Raw genomic sequence first — 14,554 nt, 5'->3', positions numbered from 1 at the left:
TTTCCGACTTCTAGAACGATTTTAACCCACTTAATTGCAAATTTAATGACCCTATGTTTTCACCATCATTGCAAAGCCTTAGTTATTTTGTTACATTGACCAAGATTATTATTTATTTAATGTGATTAGCGATTCGTTTACATTTTTCTCTCAGGTTTAACCCAATGAGTCCCACTGTAACGCTGGGGCGTATCCATAGATACCAACCATTAGTCTGTGTAATTACTGAGCTAGAGTGGTATTTGTGAGACAAGGGTGTATCCCGAAGGGGCCCGGGGCCAGGTCTTTTATACAAAACGTCTGTAGAGTGGGTTGAGCTACACTACAATCAGAGCCGCCTGCAGACAATGATCAGCTAGGGGGAAATCTGATTATCAACATTTTGATGCGATATTCATAAATATACAAAACACAGTATAAGCAAGGTATTTTCCAACAACAGGTTTCTGGGCCAATGTACCACACAATCAATAAACAAAGCATACAGACTTTGGGCACTTCAATATCATGGTTTGCATTTTCAGCACCATAATAAATAGACTATGTCAATCTGGACAAAGAGAATATACAGCCATACCTTGTAGACTTACCCTGTATAGAAGGCTTGACTTGACAATCTCTGAATGTCATTAAACATTTTGGTGTTTTGTAACAGAGGTCTCGTGCCATTCATCAATTGACCTCTGCACAGTTTCAATTGCTTGATTTTATATATATATTATATAATAAGCTTAGGCCTAACTCCAGAGATATATCGTTGGCATGCTACGACACCGACATGCATTTCTTTATGTCAGATGTCTACTGCATCACTTATACAGATATAGACATGTAGAAGGAGGGTAGATATTTAATTTTCAATCCAAATGTTTTGTTTAAGCATTATATTGTTAGATTATAGGAGTAACTCTGGTAGGCCTGAAACATTCTTCCTCACCTCAAGTTCAACTGTCGTAGTCACTGCCTTCATATCATGGGATGGCAGGGTAGCCTAGTGGTTAGAGTGTTGGGCTAGTAACTGAAAGGTTGCAAGTTCGAATCCCTGAGCTGACAAGGTACAAATCTGTCGTACTGCCACTGAACAAGGCAGTTAACCCACTGCTGTGGGGGCTGTCATTGAAAATAAGAATTTGTTCTTAACTGACTTGCCTAGTTAAATAAAGGTTAAATAAATAGGCCTGCTAAAGCAGCTTAATAATAGCCACAAATACAAGCAGAAGAGCAAATGTAAACCAGAGAAGAAAATGCACTACCCTCCCCTCTGCCCCCCAAAAATTACACTACACAAAAAGCACTCTATTTCTGGAATGCCCTGTAATACAGAAAACACGAATGCTCAATGTGACAATTATTTCCTATTTGCCGAAGTATGGGGACCTTCTTGCATTTTGCCATTCTACTGACTTTTATCCATCAAGCAGGTAAATAAATACATCAATGTTCAATACATCTGTATAGTGATATTGATTACATTAATTCGACATGTGTACCTATAATGTGATTACTAGGTTAGTAAGTAACAGGGAGTATCATTTCGGGAGGGGCGAAATTTTGGTTCTGTCCTCATAATATGTCCTTTCTCCTGAGGTGTGCACTTGTTCACTTCCCTTCATGGATTTGAAAGGAAATGACTGGTGAAAAACTCAATTTAACCAATGCAACACCTTTTTACATTTGTCGGGAATAGTGAGGGAGTGCACACTTCAGGAGGAAGGAGAGATTATTGGGACACACCCAGGGATGACAAAGGGAAGAAGTCATATGATCTAATGAATACTGAAGGTTTAAGTCACTGTTGTGATGTTGTGAATTTTACACCATTCAAGTCAATTATAAAGACTTTCATTATAATTGAAAGAATGTCATTAACTTTAGGTCAACAGTTTTTTGATGATACTGTAATTATAAACATTATGAAGCTAAACATGTTTGTTTACAAAGCCTGAAATAATAACACAAACCAACAAGTAATACATTTTTTTTTTATTATACTTTGAAAAAAATGTGTCAGTTAGTTAGGCTGCAGGAAAGTCAGCAACAGGAAGCAGAACCACAACGTCACTTGAAGAATGGAAACTTCAACTAGAAAGACAGTCACAGCACAGACTGCTATGCATAGCTCAAGTCATTTACAGACATGTCTGTCAAAGTTAACCAACGGCCACTCTCTGAGCACCCAACTTATAGCTATAGCGGGGTCCAGCATTATTGGATCTTTGAGAAAGATGAGCCAAAAAGACTGTATGAAATATACAATACAAATACTCAGCTATATTCTATGCTAAAAAAAAATGGGAAATGTATATTATTGTATACTGATACTCAAGGAAAAGAGATTTTGTTTAACAAGTAATAAAAAAATACGAAAAAACATAGGGGTAAAAATTATTGTCACCCTTGTTTTCAATAATCCAGCACCCTCCCCTTGTGAGGATAACGATACTGAGCATTTTTCTAAAATGTTTTATGAGATTGAAAAACACATTGGGAGGGATCTTTTCCCCCATATACAGTTGAAGCCAAAAGTTTACATACACTTAGGTTGGAGTCATTACAACTTGTTTTTTTCAACCACTCCACAAATTTCTTGTTAACAAACTATAGTTTTGGCAAGTCGGTTAGGACATCTACTTTGTGCATGACACAAGTAATTTTTCCAACAATTGTTTACAGGCAGATCATTTCACTTATAATTCACTGAATCACAATTCCAGTCGGTCAGAAGTTTACATACACGAAGTTGACTGTACCTTTAAACAGCTTGGAAAATTCCAGAAAATTAGGTCAGGGCTATAGAAGCTTCTGATAGGCTAATTGACATCAGTTGAGTCAATTGGAGGTGTACCTGTGGATGAATTTCAAGGCTACCTTCAAACTCAGTGCCTCATTGCTTGACATCATGGGAAAATCAAAAGAAATCAGCCAAGACCTCAGAAACAAATTGATGACCTCCACAAGTCTGGTTCATCTTTAGGAGCAATTTCCAAATGCCTGAAGGTACCACGTTCATCTGTACAAACAATAGTATGCAAGTATAAACACCATGAGACCACGCAGCTGTCATTCCGCTCAGGAAGGAGACGCGTTCTGTCTAATAGAGATTACCGTACTTTGGTGTGAAAAATGCAAATCAATCCCAGATCAACAGCAAGGAAATAAAAAATATAAAATATACAAAAATATCTGTATCCACAGAAAAAACGAATCCTATATCGACATACCCTGAAAGGCCACTCAGCAAGGAAGAAGCCACTGCTCCAAAACCGCCATAAAAAAGCCTGGCTACGGTTTGCAACTGCACATGGGGACAAAGATCGCACATTTTGGAGAAATGCCCTCTGGTCTGATGAAACAAAAATATAATTGTTTGGCCATAATGACCATCGCTATGTTTGGAGGAAAAAGGGGGAGGCTTGCAACCCAAAGAACACCCTCCCAACCGTGAAGCACGGGGGTGGCAGCATCATGTTGTGGGGGTGCATTGCTGCAGGAAGGACTGGTACACTTCACAAAATAGATGGCTTCATGAGGGAGGAAAATTATGTGGATATATTGAAAAAACCTCTCAAGACATCAGTCAGGAAGTTGAAGCTTGGTTGCAAATGGGTCATTTGGAAGACAACATTGGTGACAATGATCCCAAGCATACTACTGAAGTTGTGGCAAAATGGCTTAAGGACAACAAAGTCAAGGTATTGGAGTGGCCATCAAAGCCCTGACCTCAATCCCAATGAACGTGTGGGCAGAACTGAAAAATCGTGTGCGAGCAAGGAGGCCTACAAACCTGATTCAGTTACATCAGCTCTGTCAGCAGGAATGGGCCAAAAGTCACCCAACTTATTGTGGGAAGCTTGTGGAAGAATACCCAAAACGTTTGACCCAAGTTAAACAATTTAAAGGCAATGCTACCAAATACTAATTGAGTGTAAGTAAACTTCTGACCCACTGGGAATGTGATGAAAGAAATAAAAGCTGAAATAAATCACTCTCTACACTATTATTCTGACATTTCACATTCTTAAAATAAAGTGGTGATCCTAAATGACCTAAGACAGGGAAATGTTACTAGAATTAAATGTCAGGAATTGTGAAAAACTGAGTTTAAATGTTTTCTTAATTTAACTAGGCAAGTCAGTTAAGAAGAAATTCTTATTTTCAATGATGGCCTTGGAACAGTGAGTTACCTACCTTGTTCAGTGGCAGAACGACAGATTTTTCCTTGTCAGCACAGTGATTTAATCTCACAACTTTTCAGTTATAAGTCCAACACTCTAACCACTAGGCTACCTGCCACCTTGAAGTATTTGGCTAAGGTGTATGTAAACTTCCGACTTCAACTGTATATAAAAAAAATATGTGGTTGCTTCAAATTGTGTATTTACGCTCTCTTATGTATTGCGTTGTCATCAACTCCAATTAAAATGTTAGTCCGTTACAGCCTAGTTCATTAAATATCCTGCCCCATATTTGAAAAAAATATGTTGAAAATGTTTGCAGTGCACATTGTTCTAATTGTATTGTATTGTATAGCATTAACACTGATATAGAGGCTAGGCTTATGTGATATGGCAAAAACATCATATCTAATTCTTTTCAAACTCATGGGTGATTCACGATGGACTGTATCTCTAAAACTGTACTTTTTCTCTAAGCTTTGTTGCACAATTAAAGGTCAATACACTGCATTTGAAACAGTCGGGAATAATCTAATGAATTCAGGGCTTGTAAATGTATACCTATGCTAAATGCAAGCCTTCAAACACAAGACCCACAAATAACTTAGTTATTTTATCAAAATAGTTTAACCTACTTTTTTGCAATTATCAAATATCTGGCTTTCAAATCTGTCTATGAAAATGCCCTTTTTGTTCCAAATTTAACCAGAACCAAGCACAATGCACATCCATTAATAATAGCCAACTTCTGTCAACAGGCAATATAGAAAATAAACACAGGTCTCATGAGCAATCTATCAAGCACAAGACCACTGCTTGTGACTAGCCACCTAATCTTTACATTAAAAGTCTAGCCAGGGCCAGCTCTAGACTTTTGGGGGCCCTAAGCAAGATTTAATTTTCTGCAAGACTCAATCATGGACACTCTTACTGACAGTTGTGGCTGCTTTGTGTGATGTATTGTTGTCTCTACCTTCTTGGCCTTTGTGCTGCTGACTGTGCCCAATAATGTTTGTATCGCTACCATGTTGTGTTGCTACCATGTTGTTGTTATGTTGTGTTGCTGCCTTGCTATGTTGTTGTCTTAGGTCACTCTTTATGTAGTGTTGTGTTGTCTCTCTTGTTGTGATGTGTGTTTTGTCCTATATTTATATTGTATTCAATTATTTATTTGAATTCCAGGCCCCAGTTCCCACAGGAGGCCTGTTGCCTTTTGGTAGACCGTCATTGTAAAAAATAATTTGTTCTTAACTGACTTGCCTAGTTAAATAAAAGTTAAATAAAATAAAAATACTGCACATTTTGCCTGGCGCATGGAGAAAAATAAAAGCTAATTTCTGCAATTTCTGCAATTCAACCCATATTGTCATAGGGTGGTGAGATTTTTTTTCTCTCCGTTTTAAAGCTAATTTCCAACAATTCTGCCATGACTTATGTCAGGGGTGGCAGGTAGCCTAGTGGTAAGAGCATTGGACTAGTAACTGTGAGGTTTCAAGATTGAATCCCTGAGCTGACAAGGTAAAAATGTGTTGTTTTGCCCCTGAACAAGGCAGTTAACCCACTGTTCCTAGACCGTCATTGTAAATAAGAATTTGTTCTTAACTGACTTGCCTAGTTAAATAAACATTTTTAAATGTTATTGATGTCTGAGGGAGATTGACAAAAAAAATTTTTTTGCCCCCTGGAGGTCTGGGCACGTGCCCTGCGTGCCCGGGAGGGAGTTGGCCATGATTACTACAAATTTAGATAACTGGCTAAACTAACTTACCAATCAAAACATTGTTAGCTGACATGGCTAATTGACTGATAATACATAAGGAATCATGTAGTAACCAAAAAAGTGTTAAACATATCAAAATATATTTTAGATTTTAGATTCTTCAAAGTAGCCACCCTTTGCCTTGAAGACAGCTTTGCACACTCTTGGCATTCTCTCAACCAGCTTCATGAGATAGTCACCTGGAATTCATTTCAATTAACAGGCGTGCCTTGTTAAAAGTTCATTTGTGGAATTTATTTTGTTCTTAATGCGTTTGAGCCAATCAGTTTTTTTGTGACAAGGTAGGGGTGGTATACAAAAGATAGCCCTATTTGGTAAAAGACCAAGTCCATATTATGGCAAAAACAGTTCAAATAAGCAAAGAGAAAAGTAATGGATTGTTACCACACCTTCTTTATAGACTGATTACAGGGTAAGAAAACCAATATGTACATTTCTCCCAAATTTCAGAATGACATACTGGTTTCCTTACCCTGAAGACAAGGCATGACAGCAATCCATACTTTGGATTTTTCTAATTTGATTACAATAAATTTAGAGTATGTTGGGACAGTACATTTACAAGAGTTGTGTGTAATGTTTTGTCAATTCAAAGACAGGGTCACCAAAACCATAAAACCAGCTAAAATGATGCACTAACCTTTTACAATCTCCATCAGATGACACTCCTAGGACATTATGTTAGACAATGCATGCATTTTTAGTTCTATCAAGTTCATATTTATATCCAAAAACAGCGTTTTACTATGGCATTGATGTTGAGGAAATCGTTTCCCTCCAATAACCGGCAGTCAAGTCAGCAACACAAATTAAATAATTAAAATTAGAAAACATTGGTAAAATATTATATTGTCATTTAAAGAATTATAGATTTACATCTCTTGAACGCAATCAACTTGCCAGATTTAAAAATAACCTTACTGGGAAATCACACTTTGCAATAATCTGAGCACTGCGCCCAGAAAAATACGCGTTGCGATACAGACAAGCCGTCATGTTGGGGAGATCTAAAATCGAAAATACTATGTAAATAATCCATTACCTTTGATTCTCTTCATCAGATGTCACTTCCAGGTATCACAGGTCCATAACGAATGTAGTTTTGTTCAAAAAAGCTCATCATTTATGTCCAAAAATCTCCGTCTTGTTAGCACATGATCTAAGCCCGCCGGACTTCACTTCATGAACGAGGGGAAAAAATATATTTCCGTTCGTTCAAACATGTCAAACGTTGTATAGCATAAATCATTAGGGCCTTTTTTAACCAGAACATGAATAATATTCAAGGTGGACGAATGCATTCTCTTTTATAACGTATTGGAACGAGGGTACCCAACATGAACTCGCGCGCCAGGTGTCTAATGGGCAATCATCGTTCCATGGCTCTTGTTCGTTCAGATCTCCCTCCAGAAGACTCAAAACACTTTGTAAAGGCTGGTGACATCTAGTGGAAGCAATAGGAAGTGCCAAAATATTCCTCAGCCCCTGTGTTTTTCAATGGCATAGGTTTAAAGGTAATACAACACATCAGGTATCCACTTCCTGTCAGAAAATGTCTCAGGGTTTTGCCTGCCAAATGAGTTCTGTTATACTCACAGACACCATTCAAACAGTTTTAGAAACTTTAGAGTGTTTTCTATCCATATATAATAAGTATATGCATATTCTAGTTACTGGGTAGGATTAGTAACCAGATTAAATCGGGTACATTTTTTTATCCAGCCGTGCAAATACTGCCCCCTAGCCCTAGTTGCTTCAGGTCATTTGACTTCATGGTTGTGAATTTCTAAGGTGCGTAAAAACAGTTCTTAGTTGATTTGATTCAACTTGATTTCATAAGTTAAGTCAATAAGTTAAGTCAATTTCACAAATCAAATCAAACCAAATGTTATTGGTCACATACACATGGTTAGCAGATGTTAATGCGAGTGTAGCGAAATGCTTGTGCTTCTAGTTCCGAATGCAAAATGCTTGCTGGCATTAATCAATCAAATGCTACAGTGTCAACATGCCATTCTCTTTTGGTCCTAGACAGCATTCCATACATGGGCTACATATACTGAGACAGAGGGGGCTGTTTCCCCTCGCTCTGATAATTTCTCAGGTGAGATTCTATGGAGCGAGATACCTGCTGTCGTGTCTATTGCATCATTAAAACGGAAGACATGTTTATCAAATAACTCTCTGTAATTATTTTTACGCGATTAAACTGATTCATCGTGAAACTGTAATTAACTAGGAGGTCGGGGCACCAAGGAAATTATTCAGATTACAAAGTTATAATTTTCCTAATATAACTTTCAGATATCATAATATCTGATCTCTGAGTCTTCTGATTTAATGACGTATTCTTTACCTCACGTCAATCTCATTCCAAACGTCGTAAATTGTTGGTTATGTTCACAAACCCTGGCTAACAAGTTGAATCAGCAATACAAAATTGGGTTTAATTATTTATTTACCAAATACCTAAACTAATCACACAGAATTACATATACACAGAATGCAAATTATGTCATACAGAAAACGTCCCTGGTGGACGGAGCTGACATGGCGGCTCGTAACACAAAGAAAGGGGGTTGGGCTTGAATGAAAGAGTGGGAAGACTGAGGAACAAAAGAAACAGCTTTGCTATGCCATCGTAAATACAGAATCTTATGCATTCTAAATCACCACCCATTTGGAAAAGGAAAATGTAATAAATATTTACTCTGAGCTGCGCTTCGGTAGGTTGGTTGTAGATGCTGGCAGTGTTGGCCAACAGAGATCTTCCTGTCCTCGGAAGAATGTCACTGGTGGTAAAATGGATACTTGTAGTATCTTCGTTGTGTGTTAGACTGGATCCGTCGTCCGTCCTTTCCTAGCCCACGTCTACAGCGGCCGCTGCTAACTCAACGGCTAGGAAGTATCACTTCTGTAGTGAATAAGTTCAAAGTTCATAACATTCGCAACCAAAGCTCACGCCGAGGTTGGCTTAGTTCTGTACTTGACATGTGTGTCCTTTTAACGCAGAGGCTGCAGACCTCACGTACCAGAACTCTGGTTACATTGTGTCATTGTCTTATATAGTGGCGAGGGGAGAAGGGTGTGTTTCATCGTTTATAACCCCCGTCTCTTCACAGGGGCGGGCCACTGATTAAGCAGGGCACTTTCCTTATGAAAATCCAATTCTCTCATTTGGAAGCTAAAATTACATTTCATCTTCTAACAAACAATTTCAATATCAAACACTTAAATTGCACAACAATTCCATGTGAATCTGATAACTAGAATGTGTGGACTTTCCCAGGTACAGTTTATGTCGTCCTGTCATCAGTCATAATGTCTCAGATGACAACCGAACTGACATCCATACTCATTAAGTTCCAACACATATTTCCAACTGGTTCTATTACCGAAATATGGTTCCTTTTCCCCCACTTGTTTGATGTTCCCATACTCTCTATACTTAACAAAGGCTATTCACCAGTCCTTCAGTAGGGTCAGAGAGAGAGGGGAAGGGAGAAAGGTATTTATGGGGGGGTCATAAACCTTACCCACAGGCCAACGTCATGACACTGCCAAAGGGTTGAACGTACGTATCGTTAGGATCGTAAGAAAATCCATACGTAAATTGTTAGGATTGTAAGAAAAGCCATGCATGAAACATGAAACTTAAACGTGAAATTTCATCTGTGAACATATAAACATCATGTTACTATTACGGACTAACATTTTAGGTTTGGACAAATCTATTATATTGTAATTCTGACGTACAATAATACCTTTTAGAGTTTTGACAGTTTCATCTCACCAACAAAAAAACCCTTGATGAGTGCTACACGAACAAGCACCATGCACCTTCAGAAAAGCACCCCTCAGCCTCAGAAGATGCCCTTCTGGAGACATGCAGAAGAGTGAAACATTTTGAGAGTGAAAAAAAACAACAATCTAAAACTGGAAAGATTTTACTGAGAAAACAAAATTTGGGAAAATATAAAACATAGTTTGGGAAAAAATACCCTAATGTAGTCATTATACCTTAATGTTGGCCTATTTGCCTTCTAGCCAAATAAAGTGTAAAGCATGGGGCGTGCAACTCGTCATTCCAACATATTTGAACATTTCATTAATTGTATATTCAGTTAATTTCAGTCAGCATGTCATCCATTCAGTCGTTTGTCTGAGTTGAAATAGAAACTAAATCAAAGAGAATAGAACAGTCTTATCCATTTGTTTGATTGAAATCCATGTGTTCAAATTATCTACATTCTCCAAAGTTCTTTAGCCTATCACTTTAACTATTCAATGTTAAATGTAGGGCTATCGAAATAAACATAGGCCTTCAACTTGTAATTTAGGCTATCATTTGGGGTACTGTTGTCCTGCAGAAAATTTTTAGAACTCTATTTGTGTTTTGTATGTGGTTTTATTACAGGGGCTCCCTGAAAAAGAGATCCAAGCTCATAGGCCTCTAAATATAGCCTCTAAATATATTTTAAACAAAATAGTTGAAGAAGTACATGCAGTGGCTGATAGGGAAAACAGATCTGGCAATAAGAATAGGTTATAGATAGTCTAGACCGTTTGGGACCCCTTGTCTATTTCGCTCAGGACAGGTTATAGCCAAGACTTAATCAACATTTTTGTCTCATTTATTAGTATGGATATAGCCTCTGTGTGATGGGGTTGTGCATCACAAATGGCTATGACAAGCCTACAAACAGAGTGGAATTCACTAATACAACATTCAAAATGCCTAATATAAGGCCTACAGTCCGTTCTCCCAAATACTGGAAAAGGTGTGATTCATTAGGTCACATGACCACCATAGTAGCCCCATGCAGCTATAAAAATAAAGTTATAAAATGATACGGCCATTAAATAACACACAACAACATGGCACATTTAGATAGGGAATAGGCCTAGCCTAAATCATATTTACTTTTAAATTATATAAAATTACTCACAAAAATAACAATTTCTTAGTTTTCTTCCACCCCCCCCAAAAATGGTCTTCTGATGTGATTTATTCATTGACATGGACTCAAAACATCCAATTTCGTTGTTTTTCTATGAACAATTGTAATTTTGAGAGTGAAAAAAAATAACAATCTAAAACTGGAAAGATTTTACTGAGAAAACTAAATTTGGGAAAATATAAAACATAGTTTGGGAAAAAAATCACTGATTCTATAGACTGTAATTGTGTACTGTACAAACACTTCCCATGTTCGAACACACAAACAAGAGACACCCACCTCAAAGCGTTCCTCCAAATCCCAAATCTTGTTCTCAGTCGCATTTACTAATAAGGAGAATTGAAACCGAGGCTAAATCAGGAAGTTCAGCCCCCCTTTAAGGGCAACTGCTTCATGAACTTTACCAAGTACCAAAACATCTTAGACAAATACTTGAATGACTCTACCAGGAGTCCATCTTCCCAAGCACTAATCAAAATCCATAAAGAAATAGTTAACTGACCACAAAATCTACATTTTGCAATTTTGCAATTGAAAACCTGTGGTTTGAATTGAAGATGGCAGTCCATAAGCGCAGACAAAGGATATCAAGGATCTGTAATGACTCTGTATTGAGGGATAGTGTAAGATCCCTCCCAACGTGTTCTTCTCATAAAATATTTTAGAAAAAGGCTCAGTGTCGTTATCCTCACAAGGGGAGAGTGCTGGATTTTTGAAAACAGGGGTGACAGTAATTTTTACCCCTATGTTTTCTTCGTGTATTTTAATTACTTGTTCGAAAAATCTCTTTCTCTGAGCAGTTGTATTACTATAAATAATATAAATTCCCCATTGTTGAGCTCGGTATCTGTATTATTTATTATATACAGTATTTTTTGCTCATCTTTATCAAGGGTGCCAATAACTATGGATCCCAATGTATGTCTTTAGGCAGATTAGGTTAGATGAGGTTATACTTCACAGAGTTATACTTCAAGTTTTATAACATTTTTCATAAACCGAATGGTTTATGAAACTGAATAGTTTAAATTGTGTGTATGGTATTCTTGTTCTTTATTGTATAGACACTTCTTTATCACTTATGGCAAGGGCTTTGACTATGTCCCTGTACACACTCAAGTTGTACAACGAAGAGTTTTTCTGCACAAAAATAATTAGTGCTGTGGAGACAGCCAAGTGGTTGTGTACAGTACATTTTTGGGGGGGGCAGACAAACTGTCCATTGTATCACCAAAATTTGGGTTGCATCACATTAACATTAAATGTGTCAAATTTGCCTCTGATGCTGTACAGACAGCAGATATTTCTATAGGTTCATCTTTAAACCATCTTGCAATTATGGTATGAAGGGAAATTCCTATTTTCTACTGCTCTATTTGTCATATTGCTTAATCTTTTTCACACAAAGTCTTTATTGTCTGTGTGTTTATTTCAGAGTCCAGCTCTGTGTTTGTGCTGAAGGGACAGAACGTTCGTCTGGATGTCCAGGAAAATGTTAAACTGAAAGAGATAGAGATTTTTAAGTGGACCTTCGGATCAGCCAATATTGTAAGATGCTCTGATACATTGTCAGTGAGAGTGTCTCCTGAGTACAACAACAGGGTTGAGTTTTATACGGGAAACTTCTCTCTGCTACTGAAGAACCTACAGCAAAATGACAGTGGATCTTATACTGCAGTTGTGACTGGTGACAATGAAAAAACAATTATTGCATACCTGTTAATTGTTCAAGGTATGTTTGACTCGTAGTTCTACAGTGACACAGTTACAGTATCAATCAAACAAGCTAAACATGTTGTGCAGGTTAAATGTTAAATGCATATTCATTATTCCTCTAGCTCCTGTACTGAGTTGAATATATTAACAATAATGGGGTTCTATTTGTTTTCAGAGAGAGTTGAGCCGCCAGTCCTGACAGTGGACTCTGTCTCCTCCATCAATGCCACCTGTAACGTGACAGTGACCTGCAGAGGTCAGAACACCTCTGTCACCTCCAGCTGTAACAACAGCACCTGCTCTCATGTGGGAGGAGAGAGTAGAGGGGCTGAGACCTCCACTGTCCCCCTGCTCTCTGTCTATGTGGCAGGGGGTTTCATCATCTGTAACCACAGCAACAATGTCAGCTGGGCCAGTGACACCAAGGAGATATTGGAACTCTGTCCATTGAAATCTGGTAAGACATGCCTTACAAATTCTCTCTCTCTCTCTTGTTCGCTCTCTCACTCTCTCACACACACACAGGTTGTAGTGATTTTAATGTCGCTGTATTTCCAGAGCAAGGGGAGAAGGCAAACGACAGCTATCCTTTCACAGTCGGGATATCTGTCTGCGTAGTTGGATTCATTGCCCTGATTGGTTTTGTTGTTTGGCGAAAGCAAAACAAACGTAAGCTCACTGCTCCTACTGCATCATATTACAGTAAATACATTATATGAATTAAACTATTGTGAAAACTGTGACGATTTCACATTATTTATGAACTGTACACTCAGAGCGACTCTGAAGATCTTAGTTTAAAAAATGTTTTGGATTTTTATTCTTGGTACAGTCACTTCATTATATTAAGTCAACGATTGTGAATACTGTTGATAACAGGCTGTAATGATTTCACATTATTTATATATACTCACAGCAACTCTGAATATCTAACTTTTAAATATTTATAGGAGGCAAAGAGGATATTATAAACACAGATGATGCTACAGTTGGGGTAAGATACCTCATATTTAACATCACTGATACTGTTGATGACATTTTGAAAATGTTGTTAGTGGAAAACATGTAAATTCCAAATTAACAATAAACTCATCTTCATTTTGTGTGTATATGTAGAGCATTGAACAGCTACTGATAAATATTTAATTAAGTGAATTGTATTCTCCAGACTCCAGATAACAGTCAAGCAGGTGGTGAAGAGAAGGTGCCTCCAGGTCCAGGATCACCCACCATCTACAGTATGGTGGGACTACCCCAACCCCAGCCTGTGAACCACCCCACCTTGGTGGGAGACCAGCCTATGCCTGTGGACCTCCCCATGACCTCCATGCCTGAGAGTGTATATGCTATGGTGGGGAAAAAGACTAGCAAACAATAATCAGGAATTTGAACATCATCTTAGGCCAGGATTCTATTCAAACCTTTTAAAGGCAATGTTCCCATGTTCGAGTAGACCTAATCAAATAAAATAAGATCGGTCACATGCTTTGAAAACAACAAAGGTGTAGACTAACAGTGAAATGCTTACATACAGGGCCTTTCCAACAATACAGAGAGAAACAAAATAGAGAAATAACAGAAAAGTAAAAAAAAAAATGAATGAATAAATAAATAAATAAATAACAAAAACACCATGTGTAAAGATAACTATATTCACGGGGCACCAGTACCCAGTCGATGTGCAGGTGTACAAGGTAATTGAGGTAGACATGTACATATAAGTAGGGACAAAGTGACAGACAATAAACAGTAGCAGCAGCGTGTGTGATGAGTAAAAAAAAAAGTGCAAAAAAGGGTCAATGTAAATAGTCATGGTAGTTATTTGGTGACTGTTTAACTAACTATTTAGCAGTCTTATGGCTTAGGGTAGAAGCTGTTCATGGTCCTGTTGGTTCCAGACTTGGTGCATTGGTACCGCTTGC

At 37.8% G+C, this 14,554-nt stretch overlaps 1 protein-coding gene across 1 annotated transcript; it reads left to right on the top strand.

Annotated features, from left to right (window-relative positions):
* The first annotated feature begins 1,320 nt into the window (after positions 1-1,320).
* Positions 1,321-14,153, top strand: LOC106569590 (natural killer cell receptor 2B4). Its single transcript, XM_014141100.2, has 6 exons — positions 1,321-1,421; positions 12,352-12,648; positions 12,808-13,089; positions 13,191-13,301; positions 13,583-13,626; positions 13,801-14,153. The coding sequence occupies exons 1-6, from the start codon at positions 1,370-1,372 to the stop codon at positions 14,008-14,010; spliced, it is 996 nt and encodes a 331-aa protein (XP_013996575.2). The 5' UTR covers positions 1,321-1,369; the 3' UTR covers positions 14,011-14,153.
* The last annotated feature ends 401 nt before the right edge of the window (positions 14,154-14,554 follow it).

Source organism: Salmo salar, chromosome ssa14 (assembly GCF_905237065.1).
Source record: "Salmo salar chromosome ssa14, Ssal_v3.1, whole genome shotgun sequence".
In the NCBI taxonomy this organism is placed as follows: domain Eukaryota; kingdom Metazoa; phylum Chordata; class Actinopteri; order Salmoniformes; family Salmonidae; genus Salmo; species Salmo salar.
The sequence above is the reverse complement of the archived record's forward strand: the minus strand, read 5'-3'. Positions and strand labels throughout refer to the sequence as shown.